This window comes from Pseudophryne corroboree, chromosome 9 (genome assembly GCF_028390025.1).
Source record: "Pseudophryne corroboree isolate aPseCor3 chromosome 9, aPseCor3.hap2, whole genome shotgun sequence".
NCBI classification, from domain to species: domain Eukaryota; kingdom Metazoa; phylum Chordata; class Amphibia; order Anura; family Myobatrachidae; genus Pseudophryne; species Pseudophryne corroboree.
Window position 1 is genome coordinate 425,629,341 of NC_086452.1, and position 16,841 is coordinate 425,646,181.

The 16,841-nt window shown below is 47.0% G+C and overlaps 1 protein-coding gene across 2 annotated transcripts in view; it reads right to left on the reverse strand.

The window, feature by feature from the left end:
* The window catches only part of LOC134958390 (uncharacterized), a 308,066-nt gene that overhangs the window by 136,657 nt on the left and 154,568 nt on the right, over window positions 1–16,841 (reverse strand). For both annotated transcript variants that reach the window (XM_063940954.1, XM_063940953.1), the window contains exons 14-15: window positions 4,132–4,286; window positions 1,093–1,146 (exon numbers count right to left, since the gene is read on the reverse strand). In XM_063940954.1, coding sequence (XP_063797024.1) covers window positions 1,093–1,146; window positions 4,132–4,286 — 209 coding nt within the window. The remainder of the gene's footprint in view (window positions 1–1,092; window positions 1,147–4,131; window positions 4,287–16,841) is intronic.

Genomic DNA, 16,841 nt, shown 5'->3' on the forward strand with positions numbered 1-16,841 from the left:
GGATGCCCCCAAAATGCCGCACCATAGGTCAGTGCTGCGGGGCCATGCTCATTTTCCGGGTCGTGTGGAACATAAAAGTTGGGAGGTATGCTATCGCTGCTGCTTACATTATGCAGCAGCGATAGCTACTCAGTCAACATCTGAATCAGGCCCGTAGTGCGCAAAATGGATGGATGGATAGTGAAGGAAGCCGCATGTGCGAGCCCAGATCACTATATTTCCAAACTGAATTGATACACAGGGGGACATTTACTAAGATGGGAGTTCTATTTAAGATGGGATGTTGCCCATAGCAACCAATCAGATTCTACGTCTCATTTATCTAGCACCTTCTAGAAGTAAATACCTGGAATCTGATTGGTTGCTATGGGCAAAATCCCATCTTAAATAGAACTCCCATCTTAGTAAATTTACCCCATGTTGTCTGCATACCTCCCAACTGTCCCGATTTTCGCGGGACAGTCCCGTTTTCTTGGGTCTGTCCCGCTGTCCCTCCCGCGGGCCGCAGTGTCCCGCGGTGGGGAGGGGACAGTTGGGAGGCTCCTGATCACTCACTGCTCTGCGAAGATGCCCCCCGCAGGGACTTAGGGGGTAATTCAGACCTGATCATAGCAGCAAATTTGTCAGCAGATGGGCAAGACCATGTGCACTGCAGGGGGGGGGGTAGTTATAACGTGCAGAGAGAGTTAGCTTTGGGTGGGTTATTTTGTTTCTGTGCAGGGTAAATACTGGCTACTTTATGTTTACACTGCAATTTAGATTTAGTTTGAACACACCCCACCCAAATCTAACTCTCTCTGCACATGTTATATCTGCCCCCCCTGCAGTGCACATGGTTTTGCCCAACTGCTAACAAATTTGCTGCTACGATCAGGTCTGAAATACCCCCTTAGTTTGGTAATGCGTGCCTTCGCAATCTAAGTCCTTGTTCATGCGCGCAGCGGCATGCGTACATGTGCAGCAGTGCGGAGATCGCCAAATAGCGATTTCCGCACTGCTATGTTCTATACTGAATCGGGCCAGTCGTTCTTAGGTCTGCAAGTCATTTACACAGCAGGAAATAGTTTCAGTTATTGTAATGCGAGAAATTACCTCCATGGTTCTGCTTCTGGAACTGGGCACTTCCATTCCATCTAGCACTCCCACCTGAGAAACGTAAACAGGAACAGGATAAGAAACGAGGGTATCTGTAAAGATGACATTCTCTATGCTCTGCCCAACAAATGTGTCACAGAAATAACAAGAGTTATAAATGCCCTAACAGTAGATGCAAGACTGAACACTCATATGCATTCACAAATTAAAGCCACTGTGACATTAAAAATTAGTTAGCCTTTTTATTTTTAAACATCATCTTAGGCTATCAGATGTTGTAACAAACCTGCAGGGTCAATTGCCCTTCTCCACAGCAAGTTTTGTTAGAAGTGGAGTGTGCTACTGCACAGTCTCCAACAAAATGGCTCCTCTGGGGAAACTTAATTCCCTAACCGAAATGATCGCCGATAGTGTATCTGCGCATGGGCGGCGCCATCTCACCACTGTGTATGAGCGATACAGTGGAGGTCGGATGTCCTCCTCTTAGCTCCAGAGACCTGTGACTTCAACCACTGTTCCTAGCTTAGGAAAGGACGGTCAATGGGCGGTGAGCTGTCTGCACCCCTGCTCCGCCCGCTACAGGCTTCGCTCCCTCATTGAACCAAACATTATAACAGTGAGTACCAGTGGCATAAGTTCGTCCCAGTTGCCCGGAGGCAAGATAAATATTGGTGCCCCCCATATTTACTATATTAAGATAAATATATGTCTGTAGATGTGCGTGTATATATATATATAGATATATACATATGTATACACACGTGTGTGTGTGTGTGGAGTGTGTGGAGTGTTCAGCCCCCCATCCGCCGCCCTTGGATGGGGAGGACAGCCTCGGGCTTCACCCCTGGCCCTTGGGTGGCTGGAGGGGGGGGACCCCTTGATTGAAGGGGTCCCCACTCCTTCAGGGTACCCCGGCCAGGGGTGACTAGTTGGGGTTTTAATGGCACGGCCGCAGGGACCGATATCAAAGTGTCCCCCGGCTGTGGCATTATCTCCCCAGCTAGTGGAGCCCGGTGTTGGTTTCAGAAATACGGGGGACCCCTACGCTTTTTGGCCCCAGTATTTTTGGAACCAGGACCAGGCACAGAGCCCGGTGCTGGTTGATTAAATATGTGGGGACCCCCTGTCATTTTTTCCCCCATATTTTTTCAACCAGGACCGGCTCAAAGAGCCCGAGGCTGGTTATGCTTAGGAGGGGGGACCCCACGCAATTTTTTCCCATGTTTTTACACTAAACAGACCCTTTCCCATAGATAACCATGCACAGATCTCATTGATCCGTGCATGGTTATCCAAACTCGACTGGAAAAAGCAGGTCTATTTTTTTGCTGCTTTTTTTAACGATTCTAACAAAAACAGACCGGCACTTTAGCACTCAGAAACTAACACCCAAATACGAATGAATAGTGAATGGCCGTATTCTATGAAATAACAGCCGCGTTTGACCGATGGTCTATTCATTCGTATTTCGGAACTTTGCAAATCAAACCATTAAACCATTACGAATAGTCCAAACATTGCCGAGAGAGTAAATTCCCGGATTGGGACTTAGAAAAAAAAACCACAAATCGGCCAAACTCGAATTTTTTGTAAATACTGGCCCTAGTTGGCAGATTCCCAGAAAACATTTAGCCCATTAAACCCCTGCATAAAATGTTACCAATCTCCCACTTCCCAGGGGCTTAAGGGGTCTATTTACTAAGCCTTGGATGGAGATAAAGTGGACGGAGATAAAAGTACCAGCCAATCAGCTCCTAACTGGCATGTCACAGGATGGGTTTAAAATGTCAGTTAGGAGCTGATTGACTGGTGCTTTATCTCCATCCACTTTATTTCCATCCAAGGCTTAGCAAATAGACCCCTAAGTTCTCTCTTGCTAAGTTCTTAGGGGCTGATGTACTAAGCCTTGGAGAGTAATAAAGTGGATAGAGATAAAGTACAAGCCAATCAGCTCCTAACTGTCATTTTTCAAACACCACCTGTAACATGACAATTAAGAGCTGATTGGCTGGTACTTTATCGCCATCCACTTTATTTTTCTCCAGGGCTTAATACATAGACCCCATAATTACTGCTCACCTCAAATCAATTTACATCTGTTCAATTTGCTCATTCAATTTGTGTGGGATGGGGCATCATAGCATGGGCTTTCTCTGGGATCAATTATGTCATGCCCCTTCCCCACAAGGCATTATGGGGCAGATGTATTAAGAATGGAGAAGTGATAAAGCAGTGATAAGTGCAAGGTGATAAAGTCACCAGCCAATCAGCTCCATTATGTAAATTAACAGTTAGGAGCTGATTGGCTGGTGCCTTTATCACCTTGCACATATTACTGGTTTATCACTTCCTTATGCCTTCTCCTGGTTAATATATCTGCCCCACAGAGACATAACTAGACTTTTTGGTGCCCAGTTCCAGAAAGATAATTGCCCATCCACCTCCCCATTTTTTCAGCAGGGACATAGGGGCAGATGTATTAAGCCTGGAGAAGTGATAAAGCAGTGATAAGTGGAAGGTGATAATGCACCAGCCAATCACGTCCTAACTGTCAATTTACATATTGGAGTTGATTGGCTGGTGCGCTATCACCTTGCACTTATCACTGCTTTATCACTTCTCCAGGCTTAATACATCTGCCCCTATGTCCCTACCTAAAAAATGGGGAGGTGGGTGGGCAATTATCTTTCTGGAACTGGGCACCAAAAAGTCTAGTTATGGCTCTGTGGGGCAGATGTATTAACCAGGAGAAGGCATAAGGAAGTGATAAACCAGTAATATGTTCAAGGTGATAAAGGCACCAGCCAATCAGCTCCTAACTGTTAATTTACATAATGGTGCTGATTGGCTGGTGCCTTTATCACCTTGCACTTATAACTGGTTTATCACTTCATTAAGCCATCTCCAGGTTAATACATCTGCCCCGTGTCTGACATTTGTGCCATGCAGGGAACAAGCTGCCCCATCACCTCTGTTGCCCCCAAGCACAGGCTTTCTCTGTCCAGCACTACATCTGGTCCTGGTCTGTACACTTACTTGGGGTTTCGGCTCTTTCACCAAACACCTGTACTTCACATACAGTAAGGGAGACGTTCCTGTCTGGAATCACAATGGTGATAAATTTTCCTTCCATCCAATTACATTTAAATGAGAATGTTTCGCCAAGTCCGATGGAGGAGACTGTGCCGCAACTAGAATTAAAGTAAAATTATAGCTACATAACTTCTTTATAGGATGTGTATTACATGCAATAAATGTGTCACAGATACAATCATGTATATATCCTTGTAAGTATCAGGAACGCATCATACTCTTATTTAAGAATGTTTTAAAAAATGGTCCAAAAAACCTGGTGGATGTTGTCAGCACTGGTTCAGGCCAATCAGCTATTGGGCCAGATGCATCATCGCTTGGAAAGTGATAAAATGGAGAGTGGAAAGGTACCAGACAATAAGCTCCTAGCTGCCATTTAGCAGTACTACGATCATGAACTCAGACATGCGGAGGGACGCCCAGCACGGGGCTAGTCCACCCTGCATGTCAGTCCGCCCCCCCTTCCTCGCAGAAGTGCAAAGGCATCGCACAGCGGCGTTACCTTTGCACTTCAGGAGTAGCTCCCGTCCAGCCCAACGTCATGCAGCCGCTGCAGCCCGCCCCCCAGTTCGGTCCGGCCACGCCTGCGTTGGCCGCGCCGCGCCTACGAAATGGTGGCCAGATGATGCCGTTTCGCACCCTCCCGCCCATCGATCACCTCTGCCTGTCAATCAGGCAGAGGTGATCGCTATCCTGCTACGGCCGTGGCGCAGGCGCACTACGGCGCATGCGCAGCAGGGACCCGTTCGCTCTGCTGCGTTAAAACACAGCGAGCGAACGGGTCGGAATGACCCCCTATGTTCCTACACCCAAGCTTGTGAAAGCCTATGTTTGATTGTGAATACAAATGCAATACTTTGTAAATAAATACATTTACACTTATATACCTTTCTTCTTTTCCATCCTCTATAAATCAACCTCCAGACAAACTATGTAGAAGATGGTAATTATAATCACTTTTAATTAACAGGTTCACAACAGTATGATATACACATCAAATGTCTGAACACAATATGGTGATATATGAAAACCTTCCACTAAAATCCCATTATAATAGTCAGGGGTTTTTTTGTCAGTGGAAGCAGCTACAAGTCAAAAATCTCAGGTAAAGTGACCTGGGATTTTACCTGGTCACAAGCAGTGTTTTTAGTGAGTATTTCCCCAGTGAGCTGCAGTGGAAACCATAACCGTAACTGCCTGTGGGCCAGCGGTGTGTTGCCCACAGCGCATCTGCTGGCACACATGCTGCATGGGGCCGCGCCGCACAAGGGAGACCAGCATGCAGCCAACAAGCTGCAACACCCGGCAACCTTGTCAGCGTGTGATATAGATTGGTTGCTGCGCGCTGTAGCTTGTGGTCTCCGTGCTGTGGTCTCCTGCGCTGGTGCTGTGACAGGAGTAGCTGCTCCCCCCCGCGCTGTTGTCTCGTGGCGCTGGCCTCTAGGAGCAGAGTGGTGAATATCCCCATGCTGTGGGCTCCCCGGAAGAGTGGTGGCTCCCCCGATGGCAGGCAAGTTTCTCCCTCCCTTTCTCTCTCTCTCTCCCTCCCTCTCTGCCCCCCCCTCTCTCTATAACCCTGACTAATGTGTAAAAAGTGGGACTGCCTGTCTAATGTGTAAAAAAGGAAGCATCTATCTAATATGTAAAAAGGGGGACTCTGCCTGTCTAATGTGTAAAAAGGGGAACTCTGCCTGTGTAATGTGTAAAAAAGGGGGACTGTGCCTGTCTAATGTGTAAAAAGGGGGACTCTGTAGGTGTAATGTGTAAAAAAGGTGGGCTCTGCCTGCCTATTGTGTAAAAAGGGGGACTCTGCCTGTCCAATGTGTTTAAAAGGGGACTCTGCCTGCCCAATGTGTAAAAAGGGGTACTCTGCCGTATTATGTGTAAAAATGGGGACTCTGCCTGTCTATTGTGTAAAAATGGGGACTCTACCTGCCGTAATGTGTAAAAAGGGGACTCTGCCTGCCGTAATGTGTAAAAAGGGGGACTCTACCTGCCTGTTGTGTAAAAAGGGTCACTCTGCCTGCCGCAATGTGCAAAAAGGGGGACTCTGCCTGCCGTGATGTGTAAAAAAGAGGGACTCTGCTGCTGTAATGTGTAAATTACAATATCCCTTTTATGCTACTTGTATTGTCAGCTCTGTAATATAGTTATTCTCTTTATGAGAACAAAGTTAATGGGTCTCTCTTAGCTGCCTGAAGTATGTGAGAATGTCTCTGGGCTGCTATACTACTGTCTCAGTTTAAAGTATAAAAAGGGTGAAGAAAAAGGGATCAGTTTCTCTGGGTGCACTCACTCCCAAAACCAACAAGAATTCCTGATATTGGATATGTGTCTTTATACGTTTTTTATATATATATATATATATATATATATATATATATATATATATATATATTAACACTTAATTCTTAGTACCTAACAATACCCATATGGAATGTATCAACTTTATTAGTATCCCATATGAAGTATTAAGATCCTTAATTGGCCCGTAAACAGTGAAATATAAAATTTATAAAAGATAGTATAGACGTGAATCAGAAAAATGGACAAAACGGAAAAAAGAAAGGATTTATTTTGTCCTGGTGTCAAATAATAAAGAAAATTAAAAACTGAGCCGTGTGCCGCCACTTATTGATTAGTATTTGATGTACAGATTGTATTCCACTGCTGTATTCCCCAGAAGAATATGATTGGGATATATATGTGTATATTCTTTATAATAGGTATAACAACCTCTGGTTAATAGTATAATTCTTCATAAGCCTGCCACAACTTTATTCTAATTGTTTAATGGGGAAAAAAGTTCCCAACTTGGGCATTACTTCTGTGTGTCTGTCCTGCCAAAAGTAACACTTGCTTCTAGGTGATACATGTAGTATCCTTTAATACACAGCAGAATGTTGTAACCGATACAATTGTTGCTTTATTAAACAGAATGTCTTTCTGTGTTGTAATTCTACCACCATATCATTGGAGGTCTGTAGTACTTCCTTCCAGATGGAATAAAATAGTAAAAAAAAATTCTTATCATAGGCAAGAAGACACAATGGAAGTCTTTCCTATATGGAGTCCTTCATATGTATACATACACGCATATAACGTAATTGACTATAACATATAACCCTTCAAGCTGATAACAAAATGATACATTAATTATACCTTTGTTTCTTTCAGTTTAAAGTATATATATGACCTCTGCAGTAGTACTATTGGGTGTTTTAACCCATACAGAATGCTGCATTAAATATAGATTGTAAGCTTGCGAGCAGGGCCTTCCTACCTCTGTCTGTCTGTTTTTACCCAGTTTTCTTCTATTACTGTTGTTCTAATTGTAAAGCGCAACGGAATATGCTGCGCTATATAAGAAACTGTTAATAAATAAATAAATTAAATGTGCATCAGCTATTGTTGGCTGTAGGAGTAACGCTGGTTTAAGGTATACTCTTGGCCACTTTGCACTCTGATTAGCTGATATAGCTTACTGATCTCACTGTATTTCTCATTCAGCCACTAGGGGACACTGTAGTAGATGATGACACTGGGGTAAAGACGGTGGCTATAGGGAGCTAGCACTTTAAATTTATCAAGAAGTGTGAAGACTCCTTCCCCTCTGTGCCCTATCAGCCTTCAGTTTTTTTTTCCTCTAACTTTTACTTTTCCCTGGGACCAGATCCCATCATATTACTGTCTCAGGAGAGCCCTTCGCCACTTTTAATAGAAGTGGGGTCCGGGTTTCAAGTACAGAGCCCTTCATCACTTATGAGAGAAGTGGGGTCCGGGACTCTGAAAGCCTGCTCATGCAGGCAACAACTGTCAGGGCTTGTTAGAGAAGTCCTGCCATTGTTCTCGACCCACCGTGCGCACCTGAGGCATTTGGTCCATTGAGTAAAATCACTAGCCAACACAACCTTTCTTTCTCCCCCTCAACCCCCTCCACTCCGCCGCCGCACTTGGTGCCAGGCACACAGTGTTCTCCTGTATGGACCAGGGCTGTCTTAACGGCAGTGTAGGCCCCTGGGCACAGCAATGCATCGGGCCCCCTACCCATCCTCCAGCGGTAGGGGTGGGTTGTGCTATCAGCGGCAGCTTTGATGTCTCGCGGGCGGTAGGGGGTGTTCTATCTTCTGCTTAGCATGTAGGACCTGAAGCAGTAATTTCTGATAATTGCTCCTTTACTGCACAGATGGGGTGGGAGGGAGAACACTAAATTGAAGAAGGGGGCATTGGGCTGAATGAAGGCACCCTGGAACATGGCTTCCGGGGTGGTAGGGGGTGTTTAATACACAGGGGAGGGGTGGATACTGGAGTGGGCTTAATATTCATCATTTTCTGGTGGGAGGGAAGCTTGCTTGACTGCAGATATCTCAAGTTCCAGAAAATATATTTCTTAGCTGTGAATGGGATAAAAAAAAAAACTAGTGAGTCCCACCTTTCTGAAGGTTCTTGGAACTTGGGGATCAGATGTCAGGAGCCAGAGAATATATAAATGTGTATACCAGGCGTGTGGAGCTGGAGCAGGTACCAGCTGCTAGAAGGCTAATATCTCTGGTTCTTGGCACAGTAGAGACAAGCTGCTAGTGTCCAGCAAAAGGGGAGAGTTCCAGCTTTTGGATTATGCTCTCAGAAAAACTCTATGTCAGACACAGTGCCGTAACTATGCATTTTAGCGCTGTGTGCAAGAAACGATAGTGGCGCCCCCCCCAATGTAAGATAGGGGCGTGGCTTAATGGGGAAGGGGCGTGGCCACAAAATAATAGCACTTCATACTACGGTGCACAGTAGTCTACATTATTCAAATTACGCTGCACAGTAGCGCCCCTTTTTATACATTACAATAGACAGCTTCCCCCTTTTTACACATTACAGCAGCCAGTCCCCCTTTTTACACATTGCGGCAGCTAGTCCCCCTTTTTACACATTGCGGCAGCCAGGCCCCCTTTTTACACATTACGGCAGCCAGTCCCCCTTTTTACACATTGTGGCAGCCAGTCCCCCTTTTTACACATTGCGGCATCCAGTCCCCCTTTTTACACATTGCGGCAGCCAGTCCCCATTTTTACACATTGCGGCATCCAGGACCCCTTTTTACACATTGCGGCAGGCGGGACCCCATTTTACACATTGCGGCAGCCGGGACCCCATTTTACACATTGCGGCAGCCGTGACCCCTTTTTACACATTGCGGCAGCCGGGACCCCATTTTACACATTGCGGCAGACGAGACCCCATTTTACACATTGCGGCAGCCGGGACCCCATTTTACACATTGCGGCAGACGAGACCCCATTTTACACATTGAGGCAGACGAGACCCCATTTTACACATTGCGGCAGACGAGACCCCATTTTACACATTGCGGCAGACGGTGTGAGAGAGAGAGAGAGAGAGAGAGAGAGGGGGGGTATACTTACCTTCTCCCCGCTGACAGGCTCCTCGTGCAGCTCCCTCTCGTCTCGGTGCAGGCTGTGTGAGGTGAGAAGGAGGGAGGGGGAGCAGGGAGCAGCAGCAGCGCTATTTGATTGGTAGTAAGCGCCGCTGCAGCATCCCCCTCTCCTCCTGTATTGGTTGCCTGGCGCTGCTGTGGATGCTGGGGAACCGCATCCCAGCATCCTTAGCAGCGCCGGGCAGCCAATACAGGAGGAGAGGGGGATGCTGCAGCGGCGCTTACTACCAATCAAATAGCGCTGCTGCTGCTCCCTGCTCCCCCTCCCTCCTTCTCTCCGCTGCGCTGGTCTCTTCCCCTACACAGCGCGGCGGCGCACACAGAGGCGGCATGTAATGAGTCAATTTGACTCATTACATGCCGCTGGCCGTTGCGCCCTCAGGGCAACTGCGCTGTGTGCCAAGCCCCCTTGGCACACACGTAGTTACGGCCCTGGTCAGACAGAACCTGAGATATCTGGCTGGGAAGAGCAATTAACAGGCTTGGATGGGGACCACTGCTTTCACGTTGGATATCTCCGGTTCCCCAAGGCCGATTTTAAAAAATCTGGTACCCCTAGAAAGAGGAGACCCTCAGCTATCAGCCTAGGGCCCTTATACTCCTAGGGCCCTTGGGCAAGAGCCCATTGAGCCCATACGAAAAGACGGCCCTGGTATGGACAGCACTGCCTGTTACATAGCCGTAGTAATGCACAGCGGGTAATAGCCGTGGTCAGCGTTGTCAAATAACTGACTGTGGGTCATACGGGTGATAACCTCGTTCAGTGCTGACAGTTAGAGCAGATGATATCCACGGTCAGTGTTGAGAGTTACAGCGGAGGGAGGCGAAAGGCAGTAATTATAGCTGCAATCAGCACAGGCTTTTCAGCCAGAGAGCACTGTGGGCAGCTGTAGACATATCACTGGCAACCCAACCAGACTGTAAAAGGAGTGGGTCCCCAAGCAGCGGTGAATAGGTGGGGGTAGCATTTGGATTGAATTTAACCAGTTACTGTCTCTTTTCTCCTGCAGCAAGGATTAGAACAAGCGCCATATTCATGCTGTATCTGCCTTATTCTCTCCACTGCAGTATCCCTGGTTCACTTGCCTTCTGGAGTGTGCAAGGGTGTAGACTAGCAGTTGGCTAGGGTGCCTCACATAGGTGTGTCTCTTCTTCTAACTCTTCCTGAGAGTCTCTTCCCGAGAACGCCTAACGAAGCCACACTGCAAGTTTGGCTCTGGATGACAACAATCCAAGGTTTCTTGCACCGCTCCTCCGTGGGCAGCTACCCTTGCAGGAATAATGGCTGATTTAGCCTCTGTAGTCAGCCTCAGATACTGAATGGAGGCAGTCAGATCGGAGGGCCCTTCGCCAGATCAAATATCGTAGCCGGAAGAGCGTTTTAGCTATGCTCATGGCAGGCGGATGCAGAGTCTAGGAGGGCTGTAGAAGCATTTTTTATGGGAAAGATCCTTTTTTATCCTGTAATTGGATAAGTGGGTATCCCAGGCACTGAAGGAAAGTCCACATTCTACAACTACTACTCCGCAGCCTATACTCCTATATGGAACCTTCTTTCCGCTCCTTCGAACGCCACAGTCATTTTGCGGAAGAGCGTGAGGAGGTACCGCTCAGACTAAAGAAATTAGAGAACATGGCTGACTGCATGCTGCTGGCCGGTGCCAGGAGTCAAAATCAGCAGAGAAGACTGGCATGACTGACTTCCTTCCTACCTGAGGGCACGACTGCGATATTTCCAGAGGGTCTGTTTTCGCTTATCCCACGATAGGTGGTTTTGCACATTAGATTTTGAGGTTTCTCCTCTGTTTCATTCTTCATAACAGGACAAGCGATTAGCCCTTCAGGGGGCAATCTAAACCCCTGTGATCTCAGCAGTGTTGGTGCCGGTGCTCTCATTCAGTGGGCACAGATTTACTATTCAAATCTGTATATAGTTCCAAACACAGATTGGTAAAACCTATCCTAATCCTAAACTCCCTAAACCAGTTTCAGACTTTTTTTTTCCCGATTCCAGAATAAATCAATCCAGTCAGTCATTGCAAGCCTAGAGTCCGAGGAATTTATAATATCCCTGGACATGTGGGATGTGTACACCCACAGCCCGATATGGAAAAGAGTGGCTAGGCCTCTGTTCGGATGAGCATCTGCCATTATACTCCAACATCAGGTGATGGCTCAAAGCCGCATCCCCAAATCTAACTGAGTGGTTACTAACATCATGACAATCAAGTTTGCACATTTTAGACTTTACGGGTCACAATTATTCCATACATAGAAGACCTTCTTGTCAAGGCTCCATCCGAGGGTCTTCTCCAGGAACATGCGTTGCTCTTGAACAACTATGAGCACAGCACGGTTAGATAATGGGATTCAACTAGTCCAACCTTCTACCATCTCAGGGCCTTCAGTTTCTAGGGATTCTCCTGAACATGAGTGCGCTGAAAGTTTTTTCCTTTCAGAGGACAAGCTTTACAGTTTCAGTCGGTTTTATGCACGACTTTTCCACCTGGGCCTCTTCAACCAATGGTTGGAGTTTCATCTGCAACTCCACAGAATGATACGTTTAACTCCATGGACCAAAAGTGTTGCTCCTCTGGTGGCTTCAGATAGTCAATCTCATAGCGGCCAAGAGATTCGGACTGTGTAATAACATTATTATGAAGACCGATACCGGTCTCAGAGGTTGGTGTACAGTAGTACTGGATATTAAGTTCCAGGGTCGAGCCAGGATACAGGGTTTATGATGAAGGTGTTGGAATTAAGGCCCTGATTTAGATTTGTTTGAAAAAAATCTTTCTCTAATGGGCAAAACCATGTGACTGCGGGGGGGGGGGCAGTTATAACATGTGCAGAAGAGTTAGATTTGGATGGGTTAATTTGTTTCTGTGCAGGGTAAATACTGACAGCTTTATTTTTACACTGCAGTTTAAATTTCAGTTTGAAGACACCCCACCCAACTCTAACTCCAGGAGTAGAAACTCTTCCACCAGAAGTGTTCAGAGCTCTGGTTCGGAGGTGGGGTTGCCCACAAGTGGACCTCATGTCATCTAGCATAAATCACCAATTTCCCCTGTATGTGTCCAGGACATGGAATCCAAAGCGGAAAAGGTGGATTGCCATAGGACCTCATCTACCTGTTCCCACCTTTTCAGCATCTTCCTAGAGACCTCGGGTCATAGCCAGATTAAAGGGGGGGGGGGGAGGGTGCAGGGCATATTGTACCTCGGGCCCCCCTCTGTCAGGGGGCCCCCTGGCCACAGCACACTGACACTGACATCACTAGCTTTCCCTCTTATGCAGCAGCAGAACCAGACAGCCAGAATGCAAGCAGGACAGTATGCAGTACAGGCAGAGACACAGGAGTATCAGATTTCATGAACTATCGACGGAGCTTTCCAACAAGAGGAGAGATAGGAGGGTAGAGAGAGCTGTAAGTGACACAGGGTGGGATCCCTGTGTCACTTAAAGCTCTCTCCACACCTGGGTGGGAGCCCTATGTAACTTGTTATCTAATGATGGTCTAGAGAGAGAGCGAGAGAGACATACAGAGTCCTCCTGAGTCCTGTCCCAGTGTGTAAGTAGTACAGAGGCTGCTGCTATTTTTGCATGTGACAAGATAAACATGCTCTCTACCTGGACTGCCTTCTAAAGTTATGATTGCTATTACCTGTGATGAAACACCTTTCTTATCAATTAAATAGTTTAACACAATCCTATATTAAGAGGGAAGTCCGTGTACACAGCATGTTGTCCCTCCTGGAATGGGACATGTTGGGAGGTATGCACAATCTTATATACAGCCCCCCCCCCCCTTCACCGGGGCCCCCCTGTCTAAAGTGCCCCGGGCACCCCCAAGGCTTAATCCAGCCCTGCCTCGGGTAGATCAAATGAGACTGACCACTGTGATTCTGGTAGCATCAAAATGGCCTTGGAAATCCTGGTTCTCGGACCTGTGCTCTTTCCTGGCAGACAAACCATGGCCACTACCTCTACGTCTGGTTCTGTTACAACATGGACAATTCATTTACCCCAATTTACAGAGGTTACGTGTAAAAGGGTGGCTGTTGGGGCCGCCATCTTGAACTGTCCAGGATTGCGTATACAGTACTTCCCACAAGGTTGCAGGCAAGCAAATCAGTTTCGGCAACACATTCCCATCACATATGGTGATTTTATGTGGCCTGATGCAAACGTTAAAGGTTTCCAATGGGATCTTTTTCATCTGCCCAGTTTCTGCTTTTTCTCCAAGCGTGAGTAGATTCAGGACTCTGGGATCTCTGTAGGTACAAGTTTCTACAATGTCAATGTTCTTCCAGTGTAGTTTGACGCTCCTTCCAGAAATGCAGACTTTCCCACAAGGAATTCTCAGAGTACAGCCTCCATTTGTACCACCCATGGCAACTTGTGGCTTGACTCATGTGCTTGACTTCCTCCAGTCTGTCTTCCTTGAGCAAATGGAAGATACTGTCCTAGACCACATACGGTAGTATGGAAGGCAGCCTTTTTTCCTAGCCTTGGCTTCAGCTCGGACAGCTTCTGCGTTCTGTGCATTATTCGTTAAACCACTGTACCTTAACTTCCACAAGGAGCAGGCAGATTATAGGACACATTCGTCCTTTCTTCCATAGGTCGTTTCGGCTTTTCATTTCAATCAGCCTATTGAAGATTAATGTAGCCCGAACAGCGCTTTTACATCAATCTGATGCTATATCAGTTTTTTCTGTTGCACCCCGCAGCGGGTGGTTAGCTACAAAAGTAGACTTGGCACGATAGATTCACTTGCCGGTCTGTCAGGTTTACTTTCGCCGGGTTCATCCTCTCAGCTGTTGTTTTCTGCTCACGCCACACGTTCTATAGGGGCGTCGTGAACTGCTAGTCGTAGGTTCTCCACGACTTAACTCTGCCGAGCAGCACCTTGGTCTCGGATTCATCCTTTTGTTAAGTTCTATAAGTTTAACACATTCTCGGCTCCAACTTCTACATTGGTCACTTAGTTTTGCAGGTCCTTCAGTGCTCTCCCACCCAGTGTTCTCATTTACTCCAGTGCCCCCTATTCGCTGAATGAGAAGATAGCATTTTTGGTACTTACCGATAAATCTGTTTCTCTGACTCCACAGAGGACACTGGACACCTGCCCGAAGCCGTTTCCCTGCCTTAGTCATTGTTCCGGTTTATGGTTTGTATTTGTAGTTGTGTGGTTTTCTCCCCTCGTTCTAGTCTTTCTTTCTCCCTGCTCCCATCTCCTCTTGACTCATTTCTTAAACTAGTTCTTAAAAAGGCTGATGGGGGAGGAGCCTTCACACTTCTTGATACATTTAAACTGCCAGCTCCCTATAGCCACCGTCTATACCCAGTGGTGCAAGTACAAATTTGTTCTTAGGGGTACTGATAGTAACAATGGACATGGTCACTTGTCCTGAGGGGGCGTGGTCACACAAACTAGGGGAGTGGCTACATGACAATAGGCGTATGGCCACATTATGCCACACACCATAATGCCCCTTATACATTATGCCAAACACCGTAATGCCCCTTATACATTATGCCAAACACCGTAATGCCCATTACACATTATGCCACACACTGTAATGCTTATTACACATTATGCCACACACCATAATGCTTATTACACATTATGCCACACACCATAATGCCTATTAAACATTATGCCAGACACAATAACACCCATAACACATTATGCCACACACCGTAATGCCCATTACACATTATGCCACACACCGTAATGCCTTGCATATTATACAACTCCGTAATGTCTATTGCATATTATGCCACACACAGTTATGCCACTGAGACACCATTTTATGTCCCACACACAAAAATGCCCCATATAAATTATGCCCTAGTGGTGGTGCCCCAGCGGTAGGCTGGTGGTACTGCGTATCACCACCATATTTCTAAATGGTACTCCATACCACCCCGAACCACCCTACTTTCAGCACTGTCTATACCCCGGTGTCATCACTGTGGCATCAGAGAAACGTATATATAAGTAAGTACCAAAATCCAATTTTAGGGGCTCCCCCTGCTACTCCCTTTAAAGTGACTGGCTAGCTCACTCCTCTTTTAAAATGACTGGCGGGCTCCCTTCTCTTTAACCAGATGCTGAGGTGCTTACTCACTTACTCCGCCTCAGGAAGTACACAAGCTTAGGCCAGGTTATTATTATTATTACATTTTATTTAAAGGGCGCCACAAGTGTTTTGCAGTGCCGTACAAAGGACAGTACAGGGAGACAAAACTTAGCATAACAGTAAATAAATAACAAAAATGAAGTGCAGGTAACAAAGAGCACCACAATTCTCAAAACATAATACAGCTTAGATGTAAGTAGCGAGGGAGTAATCATTGTACTACTTGGGGCTGGCGGCCATAGATGGAGAGGAGCCTTTACCAGTAGGAGAAAAAGTCGGTAAAGATGGTCACTGAGTGAAATGTGTTGAGAAGAGGGCTTAAACAATAAGAGGAAAGAGGGCCCTGCTCTGAAGAGCTAACAGTCTAGTGGGGAGGGGCGACAGACAGATGACATGAGGTGCAAGCAAGCAGGAGGAAGCCTGATGGCGGTATGCAAGCAAAGCAGAGATGTCCAAGGCATGGGGCAGGGGGATGGAGGAGAAACCTAAGGACTAGGTTATGCATTGGAGGGGTACGCTTTGATAAATAGGTGGGTATTCAGTGCCCGTTTGAAGCTTTGCAAGGTCGGGAAGAGTCTAATGGAGCGGGGGAGCGCGTTCCACTGAAGGGGTGTAGCACGGGCAAAATCCTGAACTCGTGCATGGGAAGCAGTGACCAAGGCAGAGGAGAGGCGACGGTCATCAGCCGACCGTAGTGGGCGGGACGGAGTATGAAGGGACAGGAGGTTGGAGATGTAGGGAGCAGTGGAATTAAGGATGGCCTTGTATGTGAGGGTGAGGAGTTTGAAGAGGAGCTGCTTGCTGCAGAGCCGCTGCTGCCAGAGCCATCCGAAACCACTGCCGTCCTGGGAGCCCTCTGCCTGCCACACCAGAACAGCACCACCTATCAAATAACTATTTAGCACTGAGGGTCTCTGCGCTCTACCCTCTCTGCGTGCCGCTCCCAGACGTTGCGCTGACTTGGCCGCACGTCCCTGAGCTCCAGCCACCGCTGGGATGTTTACAGTGCAGCTCTCCCTCAGTAGCACTGAAGACTTAGGTGTGAGCACTACCAG